Genomic DNA, 26737 nt, shown 5'->3' with positions numbered 1-26737 from the left:
GGTCCTGTCCCCACGCACCAGCTCTGACTGCCCATGGGTCCTGTCCCCATGTGGCAGCAGCAGGAGCTCTGACTGCCCGTGGGTCTTGTCCCCACACACCAGCTCTGCCTGCCCATGGGTCCTGTCCCCATGCCAGCGGGGGCAGCAGCAGGAGCTCTGACTGCCTGTGGGTCTTGTCCCCACACACCAGCTCTGCCTGCCCATGGGTCCTGTCCCCATGCCAGCGGGGGCAGCAGAAGCGGCGGCAGCAGAAGCTCTGACTGCCCATGGGTCCTGTCCCCATGCTATTCCACACTATTCTCTAAATAAAACAGCACTACTGCCAGATCTTGAGAGTCTAAGAAATCTTTCTTTCAACTCCTCGGCTCACCGACCCCGCATCATTTATGGTGGCCCGTACGGGGAATTGCTTCATCGGCTTGTGAGCTCGAGTTCTGGTAAGTGCCCTTTTCTTCCTTGTGCCTTTCTCTTTTTCAAGGATGGATCTAGATTCACTGCTCCATCGGGAACTTTCTCGGACAGCTGTATGAATCCACGTTTGCTGCCCATGGCTACTCTATGGGGCAAATTGTGGCATTCAGCTTGAAGAGATTCAGTACCTTAAGCCTCAGGGTGATGGAGAATGAATTAATCCATTCCTTCCTGCTCTTTTTCAAGGATGGATCTAGATTCACTGCTCCATCGGGAACTTTCTTGGATGGCTGTATGAATCCACGTTTGCTGCCCATGGCTACTCTATGGGGCAAATTGTGGCATTCAGCTTGAAGAGAATCAGTACCTTAAGCCTCAGGGTGACGGAGAATGAATTAATCCATTCCTTCCTGACTCTATCTCTAATAGACAAATTTTACGTGGGCGCGGGTCGGCCACTTAAGTCATTAGGACGGCCGCCAATCTCCAAGACTCCCGTGGAAGGTTTCTTTTCCTAAGGCTGGATTGGGATCCCTCCCTCTGGCACCTGACCACGCTCTGAACTGCGAGGAAAGTCCCACTCGGGACTCCAGTTCAAGGGAAGTACCAAACTCTAACCTTTGGTGGAGTATGGGAACCCCTTCTTGGGAGAATGGCTCCAGGATGCAATTGGGTAGAATGTCCCCCAGACTGGCGGAAAATTCCTCACTGTCTTTCTCTTTCTCACTGTCTTTGTCCTTTTATCCTGGGGACCATACGCCAGGCACCTATTACTGTCAGGCAGAATAGGGAAGATGTTCAAGGGATGCCCCCATCATCCCTTGCTACAGGAACTCCATTGGGGGGATTTTCAAGGTAATGGCTCCCTTTCTCTGGGACCATTCACCAGGCACCTATTCCTGCCAGGCAGAATAGGGAAGATGTTCAAGGGATGCCCCCATCATCCCTTGCTACAGGAACCCCAATGGGGGGATTTTCAAGGTAATGGCTCCTTTTCTTTCTCCTTTTCTCTCTGGGACCATTCACCAGGCACCTATTACTGTCAGGCAGAATAGGGAAGATGTTCAAGGGATGCCCCCATCATCCCTTGCTACAGGAACTCCATTGGGGGGATTTTCAAGGTAATGGCTCCCTTCCTCTGGGACCATTCACCAGGCACCTATTCCTGCCAGGGCAGAATAGGGAAGATGTTCAAGGGATGCCCCCATCATCCCTTGCTACAGGAACCCCAATGGGGGGATTTTCAAGGTAATGGCTCCTTTTCTTTCTCCTTTTCTCTCTGGGACCATTCACCAGGCACCTATTACTGTCAGGCAGAATAGGGAAGATGTTCAAGGGATGCCCCCATCATCCCTTGCTACAGGAACTCCATTGGGGGGATTTTCAAGGTAATGGCTCCCTTCCTCTGGGACCATTCACCAGGCACCTATTCCTGCCAGGCAGAATAGGGAAGATGTTCAAGGGATGCCCCCATCATCCCTTGCTACGGGAACCCCAATGGGGGGATTTTCAAGGTAATGGCTCCTTTTCTTTCTCCTTTTCTCTCGGGGACCATTCACCAGGCCTATGCTGTCAGGCAGAATAGGCACCAGGCACCTGTTACTGCCAGGCATAACAGGGAAGGTATACAAGGGATGCAATGCCAGGGGACGCCCCCATCACCCCTTGCTATAGGAACCCCACAGTAGGAACAATGGGTAGGACGCTGCCCTAGGTTCAGGGGGGATTTTTCATGGTAATGGACCCGTTTCTTTTGTCTCTCTTGGAGTTACAATGGCGATTTTCATCTCCTTTTGAGCTTTGTGACTGGGAAACAAAGAAATCTTTAAAGAGTAAAAGGCTCCACCCCTGGGAGCCCCAACTTTGGGTTTCTGGGCCTGATCACCCCAGCAACCCTAAGTGGGGGTGCCCTCTCTTGACAGTTGACTCATTGAGTATTTTAGTCACCTACTGAGTCGGTTATGAGGGTAGGAGACCTGTGATTTATTCTGTGAACTGTCGTGCTAGCGTAGTGTGCCCCAGCACGGGAACTGTTGTGTGACTCTTATCTTGATAACCCTCTGGAAGAGGCCATAAGGGTGAGGTCTGATCTCTTCTTTTCCTTTCTTTGTCTGTTTTGCTCATCATCTCTTCTGTTGTCACCAAGTCGAGGTTAAGTTCAGGCTAGACCTGAGCAGAACCTTGACCTTCTGTAAAATTGGAAAAATAAGCCTTTTGCCAGGGATTTAACTCTCAAACCTGGCTCTGGGAGCCCCAGCCTCCAGCCAGTTCCAGGCCTTTGCCTCCTGCTTCCCTACCTCAACTTTGCTGGCTCAGAGACAAAGTGCCCAGGCTGAGCGGGACTTGACTAAATCTTATAACTATGTCAACACCCGCAATTGGCCTCTGCACATCCGCAATCGGCCTCTGCACCCTTTCTCCAGCTGCTGTCAGTCAGACACTGGCTTTACCGCCACGGGGAAGGCTCCTAAGCATCCCCAGAGGCCCACCCTGTGGATGCGTTCTAACTCCATCTGGGAGAAAATTTGAGGGGTTTCTCTGTGCCTTTGTGATGCAGTTGGACAGGTAGATCAACCTGGAGTGTAATTTGAGTTACAATCCAGTTTCTGAGAAATCAAGAGCAACTGTCCTTAGAAAATCCTTGCAAGACTGGAAATACTGCTCTAGAGGCAGTTCAGATTCCACCCAGTGCCTTTATCTCGAAAAGAATTATCATCTCCCCTCTCCAGGAACTACTATCTAGCCCATCACTAATTCCTAAGACTGAAGAAAAAAAAAGAAAGAAAGAAAGAAAGAGGAGGGGAGAGGAAAAACAGCCATAAGCGTGCCCTTGCCAAAAATCTAGCATCTTGAGTGTCTCCTCCACAAATATTGGTAAAAAAAACAATAGCTGTGCAGTCTCTGTGTACGTATGTCTTATGTATGTTATATGTGTGACATTTTTACCTCCGGATGGTATGGCCAAAATTAAGAGCTCGGTTTAATTGGCTTAAAGTAAGCTCTTACATAAATTCTAAATGTAGTAGAAATTAATCCAATGTCTTTCAAGTTAACTTGATGTGAATTAACCTTTGGTAAATGAAAGCTTGTTTAAGTTTGTTGGTTTGATTGAAAATAGTCTCCTTGTCAGAGTTGTCAGTATTTGCATATGATGCAGGCATGCAGCCTGGGTTTACTAGTCAAATAAGTTCACATTGTCTGTTAAATTCGTCAGCAAAATAATAGCTTTAAATGATGACCAGTTTTGTCTAATGTCTCATGAAGTTTTTGTGGGTACAATAACTGTTTTATGGTCTGTATACTTGAAAAAAAAAAAAAAACAGCTTCCAAATTGTTTTGATAACAATCTTGAGTTTTGCCAAGTTAAGTTAAATGATAAAAATCTGAGCATCTGGGTCATTTTTGGATTGGATAGCACACAAGCATTACAGCTAAACTTATCTAAGTTATCTACTTTTGGCTTCTTATTGCAGAGAGGCTAAAAGTCTTTGGGTCTGTTATTGTAAAGCAGCGTGTTTCTAGAAATTATGAAGTGTTTAGAATGCTGGTATAAAAGACAATTCATAATTGCTTACCTTTTTAGTGTTTACTATGGTCTGTTAAGGGTTAAAAGTTCTTATTAACCTATATAATTAAAGCTACTGGAAATTAATAAGGAAAACAGCTCTGTATCTAAGGAAAGTTAAAATGTATGTTTTCAGTAAAGAGGGTATAAAGAATGGAAGTATTTTTGTTTGATGGGTTAAGAAAGATAAGTTTGTCCTAAAGTACTAGAAAGGAAAAAACACAGACTTTGGGACAAATTCTGAAGGCAAAAAGAAAGTTGTAGAAGGTTTGTGAAGGAGAAATTCTGAAAGGAGTTTTATGCCTGGTCAAGTAGACTAAGATTAGAGTAAATCCAATTAAGTGAATGAGTTTTAATGTTAAAAATAAGCTGGTACAGAAATTAAAATTTGGTTTTCTCTCAACGCATAATTTTCTTGAACTTTTGGCCTGCTCTAACTCTACCTAAAAGACAGAAAATCTATGCTTTGTTAAAATAATTTCCTATATTCAGAAAGAAAGAGGTCTCTTCTAAAATTTTTTTTTTGATGGTGTTGTTTGCTCTTGACTGTCTCTGTTGTCACTTTGAATGGATGCCTGAGCATTGTTTAGCAGTGAGCGTTGTTTCCTATTTGAACAAGCATTTTAAAAACTTTTGATATTTTTGACAAGCTTCTCCCTCAAAAATATTCAAGTCCTGAATGAAGGCTTTCTTTTGACATGGTAGATGGAAGAAGAATTTCTCTGAGGATTTTCAGAGGGCCCCTGAGACTTCTCAAAGAAATTTGCTCTCTTCCTATAAGGAGGAAAATACTAAATTAATTAGATTTATTTGGTTTATTAAATTACATGGGAAGCATTGTCAAATAAGCGATGATAAACTTTCTTATGTGGTATTACATGGGTGAATATTATTAATATACATGTCTTAACATTATATAGCATTCCTAAAATTCTAATCTGTTCTGGTTATCAGTCATAATTCCAGTTATTATCTTAAAGTGTTATATGTCACAGAAATAGCCAAGTTTCTTTGTCAATTGCCCTTTTGAGTCTTTTGTCCATTTGCAGATAGTTGCTGTTTTACTGTGATGCTTTTTGCTTTTGCAAATATGTTTCATCTCCAGAGAAATTCCTGGAAAGGATTCTGACACAAGGGTTCTAAACTGCAGGTTTCTGATAAACTTTCAGATTGTAAAACTGAACTGGGTAAGAAATTACAGAATTCTAACAGAAACTAAGCTCATAGATCTGCTAACAGAAGATTAAGCTCAAGAACTGATTATACAGGACTGTGTGAACTGATGAGAATGATTATAATTTTTTATGACTTCTGTTTGAAATATTGCTGAGTTTTGATGTTTTGTTTTGTTTTCTCATATTTAAGGAAATCTTTCTCTCTTTTCTCTTATGCTAACTATGACTTACAGCAATTTAGTGAAATACATCTTTATGAGCAAAACTGAAACATTTGTCTTTTTCTCCCAACCTGATCCCTCCAGAATTTGGCAACTCTTTGTGAGTGAGTATGGTTATTTCGTGGCAATATAGTTATTTGCATAAGTTCAATAAGAATCTATTCTCCTTATAACAGGACACATTGGTTATATTACCAAGGCTTTGACTGGAATGTCATATTTGAAACATACAGGCTCAGATATGACAAGACAGCTTTTCAGGAACAAAGATTGGACTTTCTGGAATACAGCCACTTGGAAACATGGGCCTGGTACCTTGTTTACAGAGATTCTGGCAATCTTACCCGGTAAGTAAGGAAGCTTGCTTGTCTGGCAGGTGCAAGGAACCTCAAAATGTTTTGGGGGACCTCGAGAAGAGAGGAGTCCACCCAAATCTGGAGGTACTGCAGGCAAAATCTGATGGCAAGTCCTTGGCTTGGCTTTTCTGGCCTCAAGAGGCCTTTACAGTTCAATCTGAGATTCCTCATAAAAAAAAATTCCAGCAAAGCAGATTTAAAAAAGCCTGTATAATCAATTGGTATTCTTGCTGCACTTATGTAAATAATTGGCAGATCAGTTAATCTTAATTTGGCTATCTTTTATAAAAATGAGGGTGATTTTAGAGAGAAAAAATTATGTTTCAGTAGAAGGTATAGTACACATTCATGGATATTAGATTCTAGCTCTTCTCTTCTGCAAGATTCATCTGTTACTAATCATAATGTTTCCTTGTGGCCATCCATCTCTGATACCTGGGAGTTCCCAGGCCACAAGCAAACCTTTTCCTTCAACACTACTGCCCAAATACTAAGTAGATTTGCCTTGTCACAGGTGGATCATAAACAACAAGTTCCAAAGGTAAAGTCCCCAACTTATTGATACACACAGGATGGACTATATCAAATTTGGGATGAATATATTTGGCTCACTCCTGCTAGTGATCAACTCAGTAAAAGTCCACTCTATGTTGGGAACAAACCAATCACACCTGTGATACATGGCCTAATAGCACCCGACCTATGGGAAAATTCCCTGTCATATGTGTTCTCATATCATAACCTTAAAAAATGCTGATTGGTTTGAGACTGACTGGGATAGACGGCCCAGCACACGTTGGTTAGCCCCTAATGGCACTCAGTGGCTATGTGGCTCCAACTTATGGCCTTGGCTGCCACCTGGATGGATTGGACGATGCACCCTAGGTTTCATCGGGATGCAAGGTAGAACTACATTTACTATATCTCCTCCTGCTAACCTACCCAACCTGCAACAGCGCTGGACCTGCTCTGTCTTTCACTGGTATGACCACGTTGCCTCAATTTTCCTTCCCCAGTTAGGAATCGAAAGTGTCATCTGGCCCATGGAAGCTCTAAACAAATTTACTATGAAAGCATTAAAATGATACACAACATAGCCTTTTGCTGCTTGATTTAGAAGTGTCCCAAATGCGTAAGGCAGTCCTCCAAAACCGAATGGCACTGGATGTCTTGACAGCAGCACAGGGGGGCACCTGTGCCATTATAAAAACTGAATGTTGTGTCTATATTCCTGACTACCATCAAAATATCTCCGGCTTCCTATCTGATATGAGCCACCAAATTAAGTACATGTCTGACCCTCCCCTATCTCTAAATGACTGGTTGAACTCCTGGTCAGGACCAGGTTTCTGGACTGCTATCAAAACCTTATTCATTGGGTTAATCATACTGCTTATATTTCTTATTATAATTTGTTGTCTGTTTCGTTGTTTGTCTTCCACATGTCAACAAAGTTTCACCTCCTGGACCACCTCTCATCAACTGATTCTCTTGTCCCCAGAGGCTCTGGATGCCTTGTCAGCCTTGGACTCCACGGGTGCAGCCTTCCAGTCCACTGAACTTCCTACCTATACTTATGGCCCCATTTAGGGACAGCTCTACGACCTTGTACAGCCGGAAGTAGTTACAGAAGACTGACCGTCGTCCATATCCCCAAAAGATTTCGGGGTCAAATGGGTTCAGGGGGGGTTTATGATGTGGATTAAGGCTGCCCCAGCTAGAGAAGCCCAAGGTGACCTGGCCTACATGCCAAACTATACGACCCAGTGGACTTTTTTTATGGTATGAATTAGGACCGCCCCAGGGAGCGAAGCCCAGGGCATCCTCACCTACATGCCGATCTATATGGCCAGATTTGTATCTAAAGTTATATGACCGCACAATAACCAGACCCCATCTGCACTGAAATCATTTAATGACTTTTTACATCATCTTTTCTTTTTTTCCAGTAAAAATAAGTCACGTACCCATGCCTTATAAAATTAGCCCTAACCCTCAACTCGGGGCAGCAGCAGGAGCTCTGACTGCCCGTGGGTCCTGTCCCCACGCACCAACTCTGACTGCCCATGGGTCCCGTCCCCATGCGGCAGCAGCAGGAGCTCTGACTGCCCGTGGGTCCTGTCCCCACGCACCAGCTCTGACTGCCCATGGGTCCTGTCCCCATGCGGCAGCAGCAGGAGCTCTGACTGCCCGTGGGTCCTGTCCCCACGCACCAGCTCTGACTGCCCATGGGTCCTGTCCCCATGCGGCAGCAGCAGGAGCTCTGACTGCCCGTGGGTCTTGTCCCCACACACCAGCTCTGCCTGCCCATGGGTCCTGTCCCCATGCCAGCGGGGGCAGCAGCAGGAGCTCTGACTGCCTGTGGGTCTTGTCCCCACACACCAGCTCTGCCTGCCCATGGGTCCTGTCCCCATGCCAGCGGGGGCAGCAGAAGCGGCGGCAGCAGAAGCTCTGACTGCCCATGGGTCCTGTCCCCATGCTATTCCACACTATTCTCTAAATAAAACAGCACTACTGCCAGATCTTGAGAGTCTAAGAAATCTTTCTTTCAACTCCTCGGCTCACCGACCCCGCATCACAGTCACTTGGGAAAACAATTTGGAAGTCTCTCAAAATGTTAAATAAACTTAGAATTATCTTATGACCCAGCAATGCCGCTCCTAGGTATATACCCATAAAAATGAAAACACATGTCCACACAAAAACTTGCATGCGAATGTTCATAGCAGCATTATTCTTAACAGCCAAAAAGTGGAAACAACCCATATGTCCACCTACTGATGAATAAATAAGCAAAAGTGCTATATGCATACAATGGAATATTATTCAGCAATAAAAAGAAAATGAAGCACTGATACATCCTACAACATGGATGAACTTCAAAACATTGGGCTGAGTAAAAGAAGCCAGACACAAAAGATTGCATATTGTATGGGTCCATCTCTATAACATGTCCAGAATAGGCAAATCTATAAAGACCAAAAGTAGACTGGTAGTTGCCTAAGGCTGTGGCGGGGACCGGGGGTGGGGGAGGTGGCTGGAGAGGGAGTGAGGAGTGACTGGTAATAGGTATACAGTTTCTTTTTCAGGTGAATGAAAATGTTCTAAAATTAGATTGTGGTGATAGTTGCACAACACTGTGAATATACCAAAAACCATTGAATTACATACTTTAAATGAGTGAATTACATGGTATGTGAATTAGATCTCAATAAAGCTGTTAAAAATATAGTGATAAATTCAGAGAAAAGGATATGATGTGCTTATAAGTCACTTTTATCTATATATTGTAACGGACAACATCATCTATGCTACGTCTTCCTTTGCCATTGTGGTGAACACTTTGATTACCTACCTGTTCCCATTCATGCTTTGTTAACTGTTCAGAGAGGGATCCACTTGTTCTGACTCCTCGAGGCACAGCAGTTGTACCTACTTTATTTTTCAAGTCAGCAGCATAGTCTTCATCTATTGGAAATGGTGGCATCAGCACAGATTTCATCTAGAAAACAAATTCACGCTTTAGCCAAACCCTATGCTTACTGTGCTCCATGCAGAAACTTCAGTACCAGTTGCTATTGTCTATATTGTGCCTCAACTCAGTGAAAAACACATGGTCACCTTTTCCATCTCACCCACCTCCTTTATCTTATTGATCCAGTGATCTCTATAAAGTGGGCCTATTAAATTGTTTGTACATTTTTCAACTCAAGACACTGCCACACAGGAAAAGTTTCCCATTAGAGTTTCTAAAGGACCCCAGAGGCATAGATGTCAGTGCTAGACATGTTCTGAGGCATCATCACAGGGAATGGAAGCTACTAAGGGAAAACTAGTCTCCTGAGCTTTTATCCATACATGGGTGTAAGAGAGAACCAAAAGGCTTTGAGTTCAGAAACACCTCTTAAGATGGCGGCTGCTTTTCATTTTATTGTGTTTTCCAGGAGAAATGAAATGAAAGAAAGTACATCTGTGTCCAGGCAAGTACTCAGAGGACAGAAGTTGAAAACTTTGGAAGCCCTTCAACTTAAATGCGATGTGGTTCACAATCTGACCCTGCCAGCAATTGGTTATGTTCTCTAATCTTAGCAACAAAAGTGATGCATTTCTTTGGAAAATAAAATGTCTTTCTGATAGCACATCAATTACTATAATCCCTTCTTCATTCCCTTACATAACTTGAGACTACAATTTTATACTTGTCTCTTTATACAAAACAATTTGAAACAATACTTCTGTTACTTTGGTGGCCTTAGTTCAGTGATGGACAATTCTCTGTGGTAGGCACTTAGTTTCTTCTATAAACTAGGGTGGATATGAAATCTTACCTTTATTTTTCAAAAATAAAATTGAATCTTAGTCTGAGGTCCTGTCTCATTGAAATGGTTGGAAATTCAATCTCAGCTATTATTAGTGAGTTCACAGCCTACCCTCCCCGTCTCCCCCCAGCAAATGTCCCCAGGTCTTAGCAGAGCAGAATATTCTGGGAAGACACTCTGGACTTTGGTCCACACAATTTACTTCTGATAAGCTCATTGGGCAAGGCCACATGGTCTTTCTCTCTCTCTCTTTTTTTTTTTTAAAGATTGGCACCTGAGCTAACAACTGTGGCCAATCTTTTTTTTTTTCTGCTTTATCTCCCCAAATCCCCCCTGGTACATAGTTGTATATCCTAGTTGCAGGTCCTTCTAGTTGTGGCATATGGACGCCGCCTCAACGTGGCCTGACGAGCGGTGCCATGTCCGCGCCCAGGATCCGAACCCTGGGCTGCTGCAGCAGAGCGCGCGAACTTAACCACTCAGCTATGGGGCCGGCCCCCTCCCCTTTTTTAATTGATCTAATGTTGGTTTATAATTATATAGGTTTCATGTATACAACATTATCATTTGACTTCTGTATAAACTACAGTGTGTTCACTACCAAAATCTAGTTTCCATCCATCACCCACATGGTCTCTTAAGTATGTGTGGCTCTGCTGTTTCCTATGCCGCTTGGGATCAGGATACTTTGCCCAGCTACCGCAAAGTACCACACTATCATTTTCTCCTGGGGGTCCTACTAGCCATCCTTTCCCCCACCTCCTGCCAGGGAGTTTGAAGAATATTAAATCAGAGTCTTAGTCTTATAGAACCTTCCTTCTCTGTCCCTTTGCATTGACTCACCAACCTGCCTACGTTACAAAATGCCTTTAAGGAACCTAGAATGGAGGCTATCATCAGGTTCCCCCAACTCTACCCCTCCCCTATTAACAATCAGACCACCACAACAGGAGTAAAGCAGGAAGCATGGTCACCCCTACACTTGGAGGGTCCTAAGGGATGGGAAAGTGGGGGTTATAAAATTGGACTTGAAAATCTACTTTTGTATCTCATCTGGTAGAGTTCCAAAGGCTTGAACCTACTGCTTTCATTACAGTTCAATTATATTTAATATAACAAGTATGTGCTGCCAATTCAACCTCACTCTAGGCGACAGAAGACACAAAAAAGATACAAGTCAAATTTCTATCTTTAAAACCAGTCTCATGAGTAGATGGAACAATGATCCCCAAAGGAGACGAAATTTGAGGTATCCTGAGACAATTCCTGGCCCCAAAACTTCTCCCCAGGGTCTGTCTTGGTGACTGAAATTCCAACCTCAGTTCCAAGTATCAGGAAAAAGAGGAGGGAGTCGGAGAAGAGAGCTTTATGTTCAGAGCTCACTCTATGCTGTTTTCTTCATCTAGGTAATTGTATTTAATCTTTCCTACAATTCAATACGGTAGGCATTTTTAGCTTCAATGTACAGTGTGGAAACTGAGGCTTAGAAAACTTTAGTACCTTGCCCATTCACCCAGCCACAAAGTGGCAGAGCAGAGCATAAAGCTAGCTACACCTGTCTGATGTCAGAGCCTCATTGTTTACAAGGTCCAGATGGCTCTCAACTTGGGGTTTCCAAAGAAATAGTAATGGGCATTCCAGAGACATGCTCTCAATATTTCACAAAGCCCTAGAGAGGGCTAGCTGCTCAGGCTAAACTCAGGAAAAGTTTCCAATCTGATCAATTGGTAGTGGCTGCCATGACTGATTAGCACGGTTGTCACAGGGCAGGTGGTGGTGGTGGAGTGTCACATTCATGCCATGTTCTTGCCAATATGTGACTGACAGAAACATGTTCCCTTGCTCTTGGCTAGAATCATATCCACTCATTATGTTAACACTGACTATTTCATGTTGATCGAAACATCTTATTGGCTTGACTATTTGCTTGATATCATGAGAAAGATGCCTTAAACTTAGAGTGGCCTTAAAATTTATTGCAATGGGATGCTTTTTGAGAGTAAAAGAAGGCACTATTAACAATTACACCAGGACAACAGGTGTAAACCAGGAAGTATGGTTATCACTGGGTGAGGTTGGGGACAGAGTATGTAAAATTACCACAGAATCAGGACAGGTGTTGTGAAAAACTTCCTATCCAGTTTTGTCTTAGGTTTGCCCTGCTTTGATCTTAAATCTCTTAGGAGATATTCAACGAACATTGACTAAGTGCTTACTACATCTTAGGTGCTGGGGTTCTATCAGTGAACCAGAGAAGCAGGGAAGGATAGTAAACAAACAGTATCATAATTCCTTATTTAATTTTGGTAACCGTTAAGAAGGATATGTACAAGGGGCTTGAGAGCATATAGAAGGGAATCTGGTATAGTCCGGAGGTCGTGGAAGGCTTTCCAGAGGGGGTATATATTTAAGTTGAAATTAAAAGGATAAGAAGAGGGGCCAGCCAGCTGGCATGGCAGGTAAGTTCACGCACTCTGCTTCAGCAGCCCTGAGTTCACAGGTTCGGATCATGTGCACAGACCTATACACTGCTCATCAACTCAGGCTGTGGCAGCATCCCACGTACAAAATAGAGGAAGACCTGCACAGATATTAGCTCAGGGACAATCTTCCTCAAGCAAAAAGAGGAGATTGGCAATGCATGTTAGCTCAGGGCCAATCTTCCTCACCAAAAAAAAAAAAAAAAAAAGGATGAGACGAAATTAACAGCAATATTATCATTCACATGTGTATAAAGGTTCCAAACACTCAAGGTGAATAGCAGTCATATTTCTGTCTATATCAAGCTAAATTCCGGCTCTAGACCTCAGTTGCCTAGATTGGTTGGAAACTGATTATCAGTCTCTGAGGGGTAAGGGTTCAGGTTTCTCACTAGGACCATATACAATCATCTGGCTCCAGAGCGGCTATTGGTTCTCACGCCCACATGACACCCCCTATGCCCCTGGTCTGAGGGCTTTGGCTGGCCTCTGGTACAGGAGGAAGACAACTCCATCACTTTGCAAGGCCCAGCCAAAGGAATCCTTCACTAAGTGTGGGAGCATTACAGGCCCCACATAGGCACTTCCCTTGGAGGTTCTATACATGTTCCTGCTCTGCTTCTGTTGTACTTAATACGATTACTTGGGTTTAAAATATTTCCCCAAAAATACCCTGAGCCGTTTGGAGTATAGTATAAGGGAAATCATATCAATTCAGAAACAAATTGCTGAGTGATTCCACTTCTCTGAAGTATCTAGAGTAGTCAAATTCATAGAGACAGAAAGTAGCATGGTGGTTGGCAGGGGCTGGAGGGAGGGGGAATGGGGAGTTATTGTTTAATGGGTAGAGCTTCAGTTTGGGAAGATAAAAAGTTCTGGAAATGGATGGTGCTGGTAGTAGTGATGGATGCACAACAATGTGAATGTACTTAATACCACTGAATTGTACACTTAAAAATGGTTAAAGTAGTAAATTTTATGTTACATATAGTTTACCACAATATTAATTAATTAGAGATTTTAATTTCTAAAAGTCAGGGTTTGTTACTTTTAGAAACTACACGAAATGCCAACATTTCCACATTTTCCCATTTTCATCATGAATTAAAAAAATATTTTCCATATATAGAGGCTACCCAGTTAGTTATTTATCATGTAATCATAGATTTTCTTAAAATTTGTACTAATCTTTTTTTTTTTTAAGATTGGCACCTAAGCTAACAACTGTTGACAATCTTCTTTCTTTTCTTTCTGCTTTTTCTCCCCAAATCCCCCAGTACATAATTGCATATTTTAGTTGTGGGTCCTTCTAGTTGTGGCATGTGGGATGCCGCCTCAGCGTGGCCTGACGAGCGGTGCCATGTCCACACCCAGGATCCGAACCAGCGAAACCCTGGGCCGCCGCAGCAGAGCATTGAACTTAACTACTCGGCCATGGGGCCGGTCCCATGCACTAATCTTTTCAGAGTTACAACCATTAAAACACAAATGAATACAAAATAATAAATGGAAAGAGGTATGTATCCCCTTATAAATTTCTGAGATGAGATTCATGTAAACATTGCTTCTTACTTTGTTTCTTTCCATATGATGGAGTAAATTCAAGTCTGTGGACTCTGATATCCCACCATGTATGACCAGGACTTCATTATCAATGATTGTACCAATTGGAAGCCAGGTATAGACGTCTTCCAAGAGTTGTAAGATTTTTCTTCCATGTAGCTGTAAGTTAGAGCTTGAGTTAAGTTTTATTTTTCTGATAGGTTCAAGTTTATTGAATAGTCCCAACGTATGGACAAAAAGCAAGTTTTCATGCCACCCAAAGGATGTCAGCATGGAGTCACTAATCCTCTAGCATGCATTAGCTATGTCTTTTGATTCTATATTTTTGATACTTTGACATCTTGGTGCCTTGCTGATCCTGGAGGAGATGTTGCCCCTCCAAGGGCTAGCTAATTCCTAGAGATAGTAAATGACTGGACTTTCCTATGCAAACCAACCAATTCAGAGCCCACTCTCCCAACTACCTCCTTTACGGAGCTCTCACACTCAGGGCCACTATTCATTCCCCTCCCCTAATCATCCCAGGGCCAGGTATCAGATAACCTTGGACAACCTGTATGCCCTAGAGTCTGCTGAAATTATTCAAACTAGTCAATGGTAAACCTGCTTACACTGCCTCACCCATTCCTTCCCACAGAAACCACAATAAAGGCTCTTGTCCACGTTTTTCCCCTTGCTCCCTCTGCCTCTGACCAACTCTGGTGCTTCCCCATGTGGTCCCCAGTGTGGTGTGCCATGACTCCTAAAAAGTAAAAACCTTTTCCTTTATGACAGTCATTTCCATGTCTCCATGTTTTACCATACCTGAGTAAAACAAATCCTGGGAATCTTTAAAATAATAGAATATGTTTGTATTTATGCTGAAACTTACACAAAAGTTACAAAGAAAAAGCTTGGTTTAGTCCAGGAAGAAAATTAGATCTCTACCATGGCTAGGGCTTCCTGCTGTGCTTTTTTATTTATTGGCATGGATTCTGACTAGTTCTCCCATCACCCTTCCTGAAGGCTCTTTTTTTACTTCTATGTATAAACAGCAAAGGGAATGCAAAAAAAAAAAAAAGTATATGGGTCTTACCTTATATTTATGCAAAACTTCTTTTGTGAAGCCATATCTGAAAAAAACAATGGGATTTAAACTACTTAATTAAATGTTGACAACTCTTACTTACATGAATCATGCAAAATGGGGAACCCTTGACATCTCATTATCACAAGAACTCAAGAAACTAGACTTTAGTTGGAACTGACTACTACTTACCCAAGTCTTTGCCAGGTATGATGGGAAAAAACAAAAGCAGCCAATGACATCATCCCTCCCCTCAAGGAGCTTAGAGTATAGTACAGTATAGTATAGTACAGCATAGAAAGAAGATAAATTTTCATGAAACAATTACAAAACAACTTAAGAAATACATAGTAGGTATAGGTTATATAAATGCTGCAAGTATTCAGAGCAGTGTGCTGTGGCAGCTGGGGGAAGCTGTGTGGGAGAATGCTTTTCATTTACAGTAGAATTTCTCAGACATCCTACATCTTATAGTAAATGAATGATTGGGGGGACAAAAAGACTGAAAAAAGACAAAGAAAAGCCTAGAAGATAAGTTGACTCTTTATACTTTCTCTAATATAAATACCATGTAATGGTATTGAAGGTTTTAATAGAAAGTGTCAAGAATGTTAATGCCTGAATAGCAGTCACTAAGGGAAATTTAATGATAGAAATTTTTTTCAATTACTTTTCCTTGCCTTAGGATAATAATATACACTCTTAATACCCAACACGGTCAAGTCAGAACAAAGCATACTAACTCCGGGTTTCCATGCAAATCATGTCAGGTCAGGCTTCTACAGTGTAACATTATGTTTTCTGAGATGAATTCAGTCCTGTACTCACCAAAGGTGTCCATGTTGTTAAATCCAAAGGACACTTTGCAGTCCTCATCTTTCTTGCCCTCTCTGAAACACTAAATACAGTTGACTACCCAATCCTTCTGGGAAACTTTTCCTCTCTGGACTTCTGGGACAGTCAACTCTCTTGGCTTTCCTCCTACCTTTCTGGCAATTTTGAACCTCCTTTGCAAGTTCTCCTCTACCCAGCCTGAAATGTTGGAGTTCCTTCAGAGTCTGTCCTAGGCCCTCGTCTCCCTTCACTTTCTCCCTTGGCAATCTCATCTGTGCCCAGGGCTTCACTTACTACCTACGCGCCAATACTGCAGAACAATGCTCCAAGCCACACTTCATTTCTGAGCTCTGGACACGTATACTCAACAGCACCTCAAATCATCTTACCCCTAACTGAATTCATCATTCTCCCTCATCCCAACTTTTTCCTCTTATTGTGTTTCCAATATCAGTGAATGATGCTGCTGTACCCCTAAACTCAAGCCAGAAACCTGGAGGTCATCCTTGATTCTCTCTTTTTTCAAGTCCCCCATATCACATCACCAAGCCTTAAATCATCATTGTCTAAACTCCTCTTGAATCTACTTCTTTGCACCTCCATCCCCATCACCCTAGTCTAAGTAAGACTCCATCACCTCTTCCTTCAACTACTTCCTAATTGGCCTCCCCATATCCAAATTACACTTCCTCCTGCATTTTAAAATACAAATTTATAATACTCTTCAATGATTTTCTCTTGTCCTCAGAAGAAAGTCCAAATTCCTTTGCATGATCCAACTATTTCTTATGTCTCCAGCCCTATCAGGCACCATCCTGTTCTTCAGTCTATGCTCCCACCCCCCCCCGAACTTCTTTCAAGTCTAAAAGTCTTTTCCCAAGCTCTACATAAGTTGTGCCTCCACTGTGGAACACTGTTTCCCATAGCCCCACCATGGCCCTTTCTTGATTGCCTAATTCATCCTTCAGGTCTGGCTAACGCCATGCTTCTATGAGAGACCCTTCCATCACCTGTCAGACAGGTTGGATCCCCCAATTTACAAATTCATCACACTCGAAAAAACTACTCAACTCTCACGTCTTCCCTGCTAGACATAAACTTTCTGAGGGCAAGGGCCATATCTCTTTCATTAACCATTGTAGGCACTAGATAAATATGATTGGCTAACTGAATAAATAGAAGGATAAATGGCATGTCCAAATAAAAGTATTGAGCTATATTATGCATAATGGGCTTCTGACAATAGCCTTGGGATTTTTGCTTCTTCATAGTCTTAGCATTTGCTTCCACACCTAAGAATTATATTGAAACTGTACTCTTGGGCCAAGTGCCAAAACTGCCCCAAAGGCAAAACTAATCAGTTGCTGAGCTTTGATCAGAGCACTCAAAAGCCCAGGACCAAAAGCATGAAATATGTCATGCCTTCTACCACCCTAGAGCAAACTGGATTCTGTTTTTCATAAAACAAGGAACAAAAAACAGGAAAAAGGAGGAGGGGGCAGGGTAGTGGGGGAGGAGGGGGAGGAGAAGGAGGAATGGGGAAGAAAGAAGGGAAAGGGGAACATTTGCCACCTACTGCGCCTTTCAGCAAAAACTGGTAAACCATTTAACCAATCTTTATTCTTCAAATCTCCAGTGAGTCAGATAGCTGAAATGCTATGTTACAGCTGTTCTCAAATATGTTTATGAACAACTGTGCCAGAAGCAATCACCATGTCATAAAAAATACAATGTCATGAAAAACACAGTACTAGTTTCTGAGACAATATCTGAGGCAAGCCAAAAAAGCAGCAACGGAATGATTCCATCTAAATCTGCTCATAGAACCTAACATGTCTACCCGGTACACAGTTTGGCCTGTGGGCATGGAAGGAAGAGAAAGAATGTAATAGAAGGGAGAAGGAAGGATAGAACTGGAAGAAAAGATAGGGAGGGGACTTCAGAGCAATTTATACTCCCTCAGTAGAAGATTAGGGGTGGTAAATTGGGGTGAGAACTGAGGTCTTCCTTGAGATTCCCCTCATCCCTACTTCTCTACACTCACCTCTGACTCTCTAGGAACTAAACATGGCAGTATTTTCCAGAGCGGGAAACAAAAGAAATCTAAAGGCCTAGATTACCTCATATTCATCATAAAATCTTCATGGTTCCCTCTGTTCAAGTGCAGGTCATTGGGGTAGACAAGAAAACTGACAAACAGGATCATTAGGATCTCTACAGAATTTTTTCCTCGATCTACAAAATCACCATTAAAAACATATGGGTTGCTTCCTGAGGGGAGACCATTCTGTGGAAGGAGGAGAGGGGGAAAACAAGCAGTTAAAAGAGTATACTTTTAAAGTAAGGCTCTGTATTTAACGTCCCTGTGAACATGGAGAAAAGACGCCGAGTCAGTTCTTCCACCGGGAAAACTCTGCTCACTCACTTGAGCCAGATTCACTCTTCCAGGGCAGGCATCTCCGGCAGGGGACCTTGGAAGTGAAACATTAGCTCGGGACAGGAAGACTCCAGGGGAGACGGGGATTGCTCATTCTACCCACCACCTACTATGAGTTTTTCTCTGAAAGGACTGATATTTGTCCTATCAAAAATGGCTACTCTCATCTCTTCCTTCTCCCTTGAAAAGAGGGAAACTTGTACCCAAGGAAGAAGACTCAACTAAGAGCCAAAAGTCTTCCCTTCTAAAGGGCCCTACCTTTAACTTCTCTGCACTGTGATTCCCTCAATTTGCAAAAACTGGAAGACACTATATCTCCCCACACCCTGCCCCAGATCAAATGAGGTTATGGATATGGAAGTACCCAGGAAAGTGTCAGGTACCATGCCACTGTGAGCAGGGCTGGTATACCACCAGTACATTAACATCAGGTGCTGATAGCTGGTGGGTAGTGACTGCTCACTGACCAGGCCACATTTGTTAAATATTTTGATTATCACTCCAGAGTATGAGATAATACTTTTAAACACAGTGTTAGCAAGAAAAAGTACTGGGATCAGGACAAAGCTCTGGTCTTTACAACAGCTATTGATTTGTTTGCTTCTGTACCACTAAACTCTAAGACAAAACAACCATGTCATGCCTACCAGTGCATGGCCAAGCACATTTCTACTGCATAGTAAGATAAACTCAAATGTTTATAAATACATTACCAAGAGAAAAATTTAAGTACTCATATATCCAAATGTATGTCCTCCTTCAAAAAAAGTTACCTTCAGGAAATAATACACATATTACAGTTATATTAAGCTTTTTCAAACAATTTCTTCTATGTGGGATGCCACCACAGCATGGCCTGTTGAGCAGTGTGTAGGTCCATGCCCAAGATCTGAACTGGTGAACCCCAGGCTGCTGAAGCAGAGCATGTGAACTTAACCACTCAGCCATGGGGCCGGCCCCCTCAAACTATTTTCAACTTCCTCTTTTGTTAGATTCCAAACTATATAAGAAAGTCTTGTTACTTTATACTCACCATCCTAGTATGTATATACATTTTAAATTGTTCATATCAATATAATAGAAATAGTTGAAAAAATATTATACAAGTTGCAACATATAACTTAGGGATTCCAGAAATCATTATGCAATGTAGTATGTTCTGTAGGCTATTGGAAACAAACAAACAAACAAGCAGTGGCATAGTGTTCTTTGCCAGAAATGAGACTTAGTCTCTAGGCCAGCTCCACTATTACCCAAGTGTCCTTGGGCAAGTTATTTAATCTTCATGAACTGTAGTTTCCTCATCTGTAAAATGGGGATGATAATTTCCATACTTACCTCACAGAACTACTTTGGAACTCAACGAGACTATGTGTATAAAATTGCATGAAAACCATAAAGCACCATACAAATTAAGAGATTCATTTTATTATGGCCTCCACGCTATCTCTAATTTTAAGATCCCATTATTTTACATTTATTCATGTAACCTTATTCACACTGGGCTTAGATAGTGTCAGCCAGTTGCAAAAATATAGGCTATTGCTTATCAAAACTTAAAGAAAAGCGGAAGGATTCTGCATCTCTGATGCTCTTCCTTCCCCCAGCCTTCAGCTGGCTGGGGTGAGTAAGCTGGAGGAGTCTGAGGGGTGTTGAAGGTTATAGGCTCTATTGGGATGTTTAGGCCTGCAAGGGGCTAGAGAGTGTGAGAACGTGGAAGAACTAGGCCTGAGGGGACCTGTGGACCCCTTGATTAAGTGATGTGTGGTCCTGATTGGGGAAGGAGAAGCTGGATCTTACTAGAAAAAGTATAGGGAACTTCTACATCTCTGAAGCCAAAAGAACACTAACACTTGCATTTAGGGGCACCTAGGAACATAGAGACTTCCTTTCATACTCTTAATGCAGGAGTGGAAACTGTTGTGCCTCCAACTATGGAGAGGCTTAACCTAGCTTAAGCAGAAAATAAAAACTGGAAATAACCTAGTATTTAAGGGGTTCCAGTAACCAGAAAGAGGTAGAGCAATCAGATCTGCCAAAGTCCTGTCCTCTAAAAGACAGGACTGCTGGAGGAGAGAGAGGACAGCTTTATTTTAAAAAATAATAAGAGGACTATAAAATAAAGAACAAAAAGTTAATAATTCTTGGCATTAAAATGTGCTATTCAAATTTAAAATATCAATTAATTAGAGCTACCTAAAAGAAAGAGTGGTTGGAAAATACATTATTGACCTGAAAGAGCAAGCAGATGAAAAAACCTCTCACACAGAGCAAAAAGCAAAATGATAAAAATCATGAGGAATGAGTAAGAGATTAGAGTTCAGAGCCAAGAGAACTAATATGCCAATAATAAGCATTCCAGAATCAGAAAAAAGGAACAGATGGAGAAGAGGCAATAACTACATAAATAAGAGAGAGAATTTTCTATAGTTAAAAAGAGACTTCAGTCTGAAGTTTGAAAGAGTTCATGATTCCTATTCAAAATTCATGGGGAAAAAAAATCCCTATTACCTGTAAAAGTCTTAGAAGTTGCCAGACAAAAAGAACAAGTTACAAAGGGAAAAGAATCATCCTGGCATCAGACTTCTCATCTGCAGTACTGGGAGGTAGAAGATAGTGGAGTAAAATATACAAATTAAAGAGACAAAAGGACTATAAACCAAGAATTGTGTATTGGCCAAGACATTATTATTTTTTTTTTTTAAAGATTGGCACCTGGGCTAACAACTGTTGCCAATCTTCCTTTTTTTTTTTAAGGATTGGCACCTGGGCTAACAACTGTTGCCAATCTTTTTTTTTTCCTGCTTTATCTCCCCAAACCCCCCTGTACACAGTTGTATATCCTAGTTGCAGGTCCTTCTGGTTGTGGGATGGGGGACGCTGCCTCAACGTGGCCTGACGAGCGGTGCCATGTCCGCGCCCAGGATCTGAACCCTGGGCCGCCGCAGCCGAGTGCATGAACTTAACCACTCGGCCACGGAGCCAGCCCCTGTGACATTATTAACTTCTCAGGGTGATAGAAAATATTTGCAGATGTGTAAAGGATCAAATACCAACAACGTAAATATTCTTCAGGGTGGAAAAAAGACATGTGATGATGTAGTGATCTAATACCAAAAAACAATGAACATGTATTGATTGCTTGTTATGTACGTAGACACAGCTCTAGGTGCTAGAAACCAAAAGTAAACCATACAAAGTCCCTGCATTCAAGTAGCTTGCATTCAGAGACTGTAGCAGCCACATGCCCCAAAAAGGAAAACACCCAAGAAAATATTCTAACCAAATAACAGCAGTAACAATAAAAAGTTCTTAACCCAGGGAAAGACCAAAAGGAAAAAAGACAGATGTGAACAATGAACCTTGCAATATATAATTAAAAATAAATCAATTGTGATCATGTGGAACTTGCATTTAAGTACTAAGCAAGGATTCTAGAAATAGAAGAAATATACTATGAAGGAAAAGCTAATAATGGTCAAGAACTAAAAATATGGCATGACCAATAGCTAGGATTTGCAGGGGAGGTGAGGGGAGAAAAGTAAAATTCTCTACAAATCTCATCTGAATGGGGGACAGATATGGAAAGTGTGAAAATAAATACATTTATCCTACTGGAGGAGAGAGAGGATAATGGTGGAAGAAGAAAGTTATAGCTATTTGAGAAATATACACACACACATTATTCATTAGAACTATCAAGAATGGGAAGATAACCACTAGTGAATGGAAAAACACAGTAAAAATGTCAAAGAAAACTTCGTCAAAACAACAAAAAGAAAAGGAAAATGATGAAAGAAGTGAAATAAACTGTAAACAAAGTAGAAGAGAAGGAAATTTTTCAAAAATATCTATTGTTATTGTTCCTGGGTTTCAGCACCAAAAAAACAAAAAACAAACAACAACAAAAAATATCTGTTGTTATACAAAATGTGAGTTAAATTCTCCCATTAAAACGCCAAGATTAGCAGACTACATTAAAACACAAAACTCAGATATACATAGTTTGAGAGAAATACGCGTGAAAAAATAGATAAAGGGAGGTTGAAAACAAGGGAAACGCAACAAAGAGAAAGCAAAAATGCAAATATTAATACTAGACAAAGTGGAATTTAATATTAAAAGTGCTAAACCAGATCACAAAGCAACAATCCATCATAATAAAAGGCACTTTATGAAGAAGATACAATTCATGAACTAGTATTCAATAAAAGAACAAGTTCTGTTTCATATATTTAACTTCCATAAATGCAAGAAGAAATTGTTTAAAAATACAAACATAGTGAATTATTCAGATTGAATTACTGGTTTAAAATAATGTCCACAAATTCTTTGACACTCCCTTTAAAAAGTGAAGCCTAATTGGCCACCCCTAGAATGTGCACTGGACTTAACTGATTTGCTTCTAAGGAATAACAAAACACAGCAGAAGTGCTGGTGTGCAACTTGGGCGACTAAGTCACAAAAGACACTGCAGCTTCCTGCCTGCTCTCTTTCTCGGATCACTTACTCTGGGGAAAGCCAGCTGCTACGTCATGAGAATACTCAGGTACCCTGTGGAGAGGCCCATGTGGCTGTTCTGCCAACAGCCAGCAAGGAACTGAAATGCTGTGCCTGCTGCCATGTGAGTCAGCAACCTTGGAAATAGGTCCTCCAGTCCCAGTCAACTTTTCAGACGACTGCAGCCCCGGCCAATAGTTTGACGGCAACCTCATGAGATACCTTAAGCCAGAACCACCCAGCTAAGCTGCACTCAAATTTCTGATCCACAGAAACTGAGACACTAAATATTTGAGGTTTTAAGTCATTAAGTACTGGGGTAATTTGTTACATAGCAATATATAATACACATATTTAGACATATAAAAGAAAATAAATACATGGAAAAATTGAATATATAATCAATGAACTTAATTTAATAGATAAAGATATGAAGAAATTTGCATCCTACAAAGAGAGAATACAATTAATTTTTTATTTGTCCATGGAATCTTTATGAGAATCAATAATGTACTTGATTTCAAAGGAATGCTTAATAAATTCAAAATAAGAAACATTTCATAGGACACATTCTCTTATCATAATCCAATAAAATTTGAAATAAATAAAAATATGACTTGAAAAATTCTAGCTCCTTGAATTAAGATGCTTGGAAATTAAAAATTGTAGTCTTAATAAGCCCTAGATCGAAGAGGAAATTAAAAGCAATATTACAAGTTCAATAAAAGGCTCAGTTAAAACTAAAATCAGAAAAGATGTGTAGCCTTAAATGTCTTCATTATTAAAAAAGATGCACATGAAAGACTGTATTCATCTTAAGAAATTAGAAAAAAACAATAATGTCAACCAAATAAAGATAAAAGCTGAAACTAATGAAATAGAAAACAAGCAAAAAAGAAAAGATATGAAAATCCAAAGGGTGATTCTTTGAAAGAACCAGTAAAACTGATAAACTCATCATGAGACTGAGGATAAGTGAAAAAAGAGAATGAAAAAAATGTAAGATTAATGATTAGAAAAATGATATAAAGATATAGAGAAGTAAATAAATTATATAAGTAAAGAATATAATATTGACATCTATGGCAACGTACTTTCACAATTTAGAGAAATGGAGGATTTCTTTGAAAATTAGAAACTACCAAAATTGATTCAAAAGAAGTAGAAAACTTGAATAGTGCTTTGGCTCCATGTGGCTTTATAGCAGAGCTCTATCTCAACTTTCAAGAGCAAATAGTTTTAATATTATATAAACCAATGATTCCCATCCTTGGCTGCACATTAGAATCACTTGGGGAGCTTTAAAAAGTCCCCAGGTGTCCATTAGAACCTCTGGGAGTGGGACTCAGGATCAGTATTTTTTTTTCACTTCCTTGAGTGATTACAATGTATACCCAAGTTTGAGAACCAGGGATTTAGGTTCCAAACAACAGAAAAAGGTGAAAATCTCTCCAATTTATTTCATGAAGCCAGCATAACCTTAACATCAAAATTTGAGAAAAGCAACAGTCTAAAATGATAATTATTATATTTGTATGGTAAACATGTTTTCCACTGTTATGAATTTTCTTGTATTAGAACTTTTCATCTCCAGTTAAACCAAACTTTGTTTTTAGGTATTTCACCTAAGAGCTAAGAATAATGAATTTCTTGAGATAAACCTAACTTTGAGCCAAAAATAGTAATGGTCAGCTAGGCCTTCCATCTTATACAGCACACTTGATACCCAATAAGTTTCAACCTTTTCAAAAAATCACACGTTGTCAAAAGACTAAGATTTGTGATAACGAAGCTCATTCAACAGAATATGTCATAGTTTCTGAAAGTGATTTTAAAAGGAGTTCTAAATGTATACTGAACTCCTGTACGTGTTGAGCCTCTCAAGGCAACCACTTCAAAGAAGGCAAGACTTATTTGGATGTATAAGATCTGCCCTGTTGATTCAAGATTAGCCGTATTACTTTACCAAGACTGAGTTCAAACACATTCTAGTCTTAGACTAATAAGGGAATGGGAAAACACATAAGAAGAAAAGGAGCTAAATCTCCTGGGACATGAGTCTCTAGGCTATTTCGGCTGCCAGCTACTGAAATTTCCCTGGGTCTCCTTCAAAGAAGCACAACAGCGGCTATAACCCATCCTCCACTCAGTTCTAGTAAACCAAATTCTCTGCTTACTCTGCAGCTGATATACAACAAACCATCTAGGACATGGAGATCAAGTTGACAAATACAGAAAACCCAGGGTAACTACAGCTCTGAACAGCACTCGGACGACCTGCAGGGGAAAAAATAGCAGACCACAATTAATTAACTTGAATAGAGACAAAAATGTTTCCCTATATTCTCACTTATTTTCTACTAAAGTACTTTACAACAGCCATCTAGAAGTTATCCTAATTGTTTTGGACATTTTCCCAAGGCACATCAAACGACAACCTCTGGACCTCAATTCCTCATTATTTTAGTTTTCATTTCTTTTGCAAATTCTATTTCAGAGGTCTGTTCTTCTGATTGCAACATACTGCCTTAATTTCAAAAGGGAAACAATTGACTGCTGTGGCAGTGTGAAGCGTATCAGTGACAGAGAAGAAACAAAATACTTAATGACCTTCTCAACTGGAAATTTCTGGACCTCGGGGTGGAGGACGGTAGGGGAGAGAGAAGAAAAGGAAAACAAGATGGCATGGCTTCCAATGGACAGCAGCATCAGTATGATACACGGTTAAGAGTTAATTAGCTTCTCTCTGTCCACGTGCATCTTCTCTTTTTCAACTTCAGGAGGTCTCCACTCACAGCATCAATTTAACAAACTAATTTGCCAAAATTTGATCTAAAATTTCAAGCTTTCTATTCAATGAGGAAAAATGTCTTATAATTTTAGCAAGGCTAAGGCTCTGAATGAAGTGTAGTATTTCAAATTGGTCACTCTAAGCAAAAGTGACGTATTAAAATTAACCTCTTCAGAAAATAAAATCTAAAAATATGACCTAACTAATACTATGTAGATTGCTTCACTTGATGATATTTGAAGCCATATAAAGTTGAGATGCCCTTTCAGCAAAGGTCTGCCATGGTTAACAGTGTGGCACCTAAAGGAAAGCATTTTTTTCAAACTCAGATAGAATTATGAGCTGAAAATGTCCAGCTTAGTCTTTTTTATTTTTTCCTTTGAGAATGATTGGCCCTGAGCTAACATCTGTTGCCAATCTTCCTCCTTTTTTCTTTTTCTCCCCAAAGCCCCAGTGCATAGTTCTATATCCTAGTTGCAGGTCATTCTAGTTCTTCTATGTGGGATGCCTCCACAGCATGGCTTGATGAGCAGTGCATAGGTCTGTGCCCAGGATCCGAACCGGTGAACCCAGGGCCACCAAAGCAGAGCACATGAACTTAACCACTCCGCCATGGGGCTGGCCCCCTAGCTTAGTCTTAAGGTGCTAAATGATAAAATTTTTAAGGACAATCAAATATTAAAGAAACCAAAATTTCAAAACAATCAATCAAAAACAATCATTGGTACGAATCCCATCATTTATTGCAGTGCCCCACCAAAGAGTGAGAATAAAATCTTTTCCAATCCTCCAAAACTTTTCTTCATGATTTAGGCTCTTACTAAATTACTAAAATTCTTGGAAGGGATTGTCTTAAATGTTACCTCCTCCAGGAAGTCTCCCATGATGTTAGGTGTCCCCGCAATGTGCTCCCTTGGAGCCTTGTGCTTAACCCAGTCATAACACATCCCACCCTTAACTGTCTTGTTCTTTTATTAGTTGACCTTCCCCACTGAACTATGATGTCTTTGGGGCCAAAA

General features: G+C 40.9%; 1 protein-coding gene across 6 annotated transcripts in view; it reads right to left on the bottom strand.

Annotated features, from left to right (window-relative positions):
* Window positions 1-26737, bottom strand: part of PPEF1 (protein phosphatase with EF-hand domain 1) — a 130431-nt gene that overhangs the window by 27806 nt on the left and 75888 nt on the right. For all 6 annotated transcript variants that reach the window (XM_070502428.1, XM_044763751.2, XM_044763755.2 and 3 more), the window contains 4 exons: window positions 18111-18277; window positions 15166-15202; window positions 14100-14249; window positions 9084-9230 (listed from right to left, as the gene is read on the bottom strand). In XM_070502428.1, the coding sequence (XP_070358529.1) occupies window positions 9084-9230; window positions 14100-14249; window positions 15166-15202; window positions 18111-18277 (501 nt within the window). The remainder of the gene's footprint in view (window positions 1-9083; window positions 9231-14099; window positions 14250-15165; window positions 15203-18110; window positions 18278-26737) is intronic.

Source organism: Equus asinus, chromosome X, assembly GCF_041296235.1.
Source record: "Equus asinus isolate D_3611 breed Donkey chromosome X, EquAss-T2T_v2, whole genome shotgun sequence".
NCBI classification, from domain to species: domain Eukaryota; kingdom Metazoa; phylum Chordata; class Mammalia; order Perissodactyla; family Equidae; genus Equus; species Equus asinus.
This window is presented reverse-complemented; position numbering and strand designations above follow the sequence as displayed.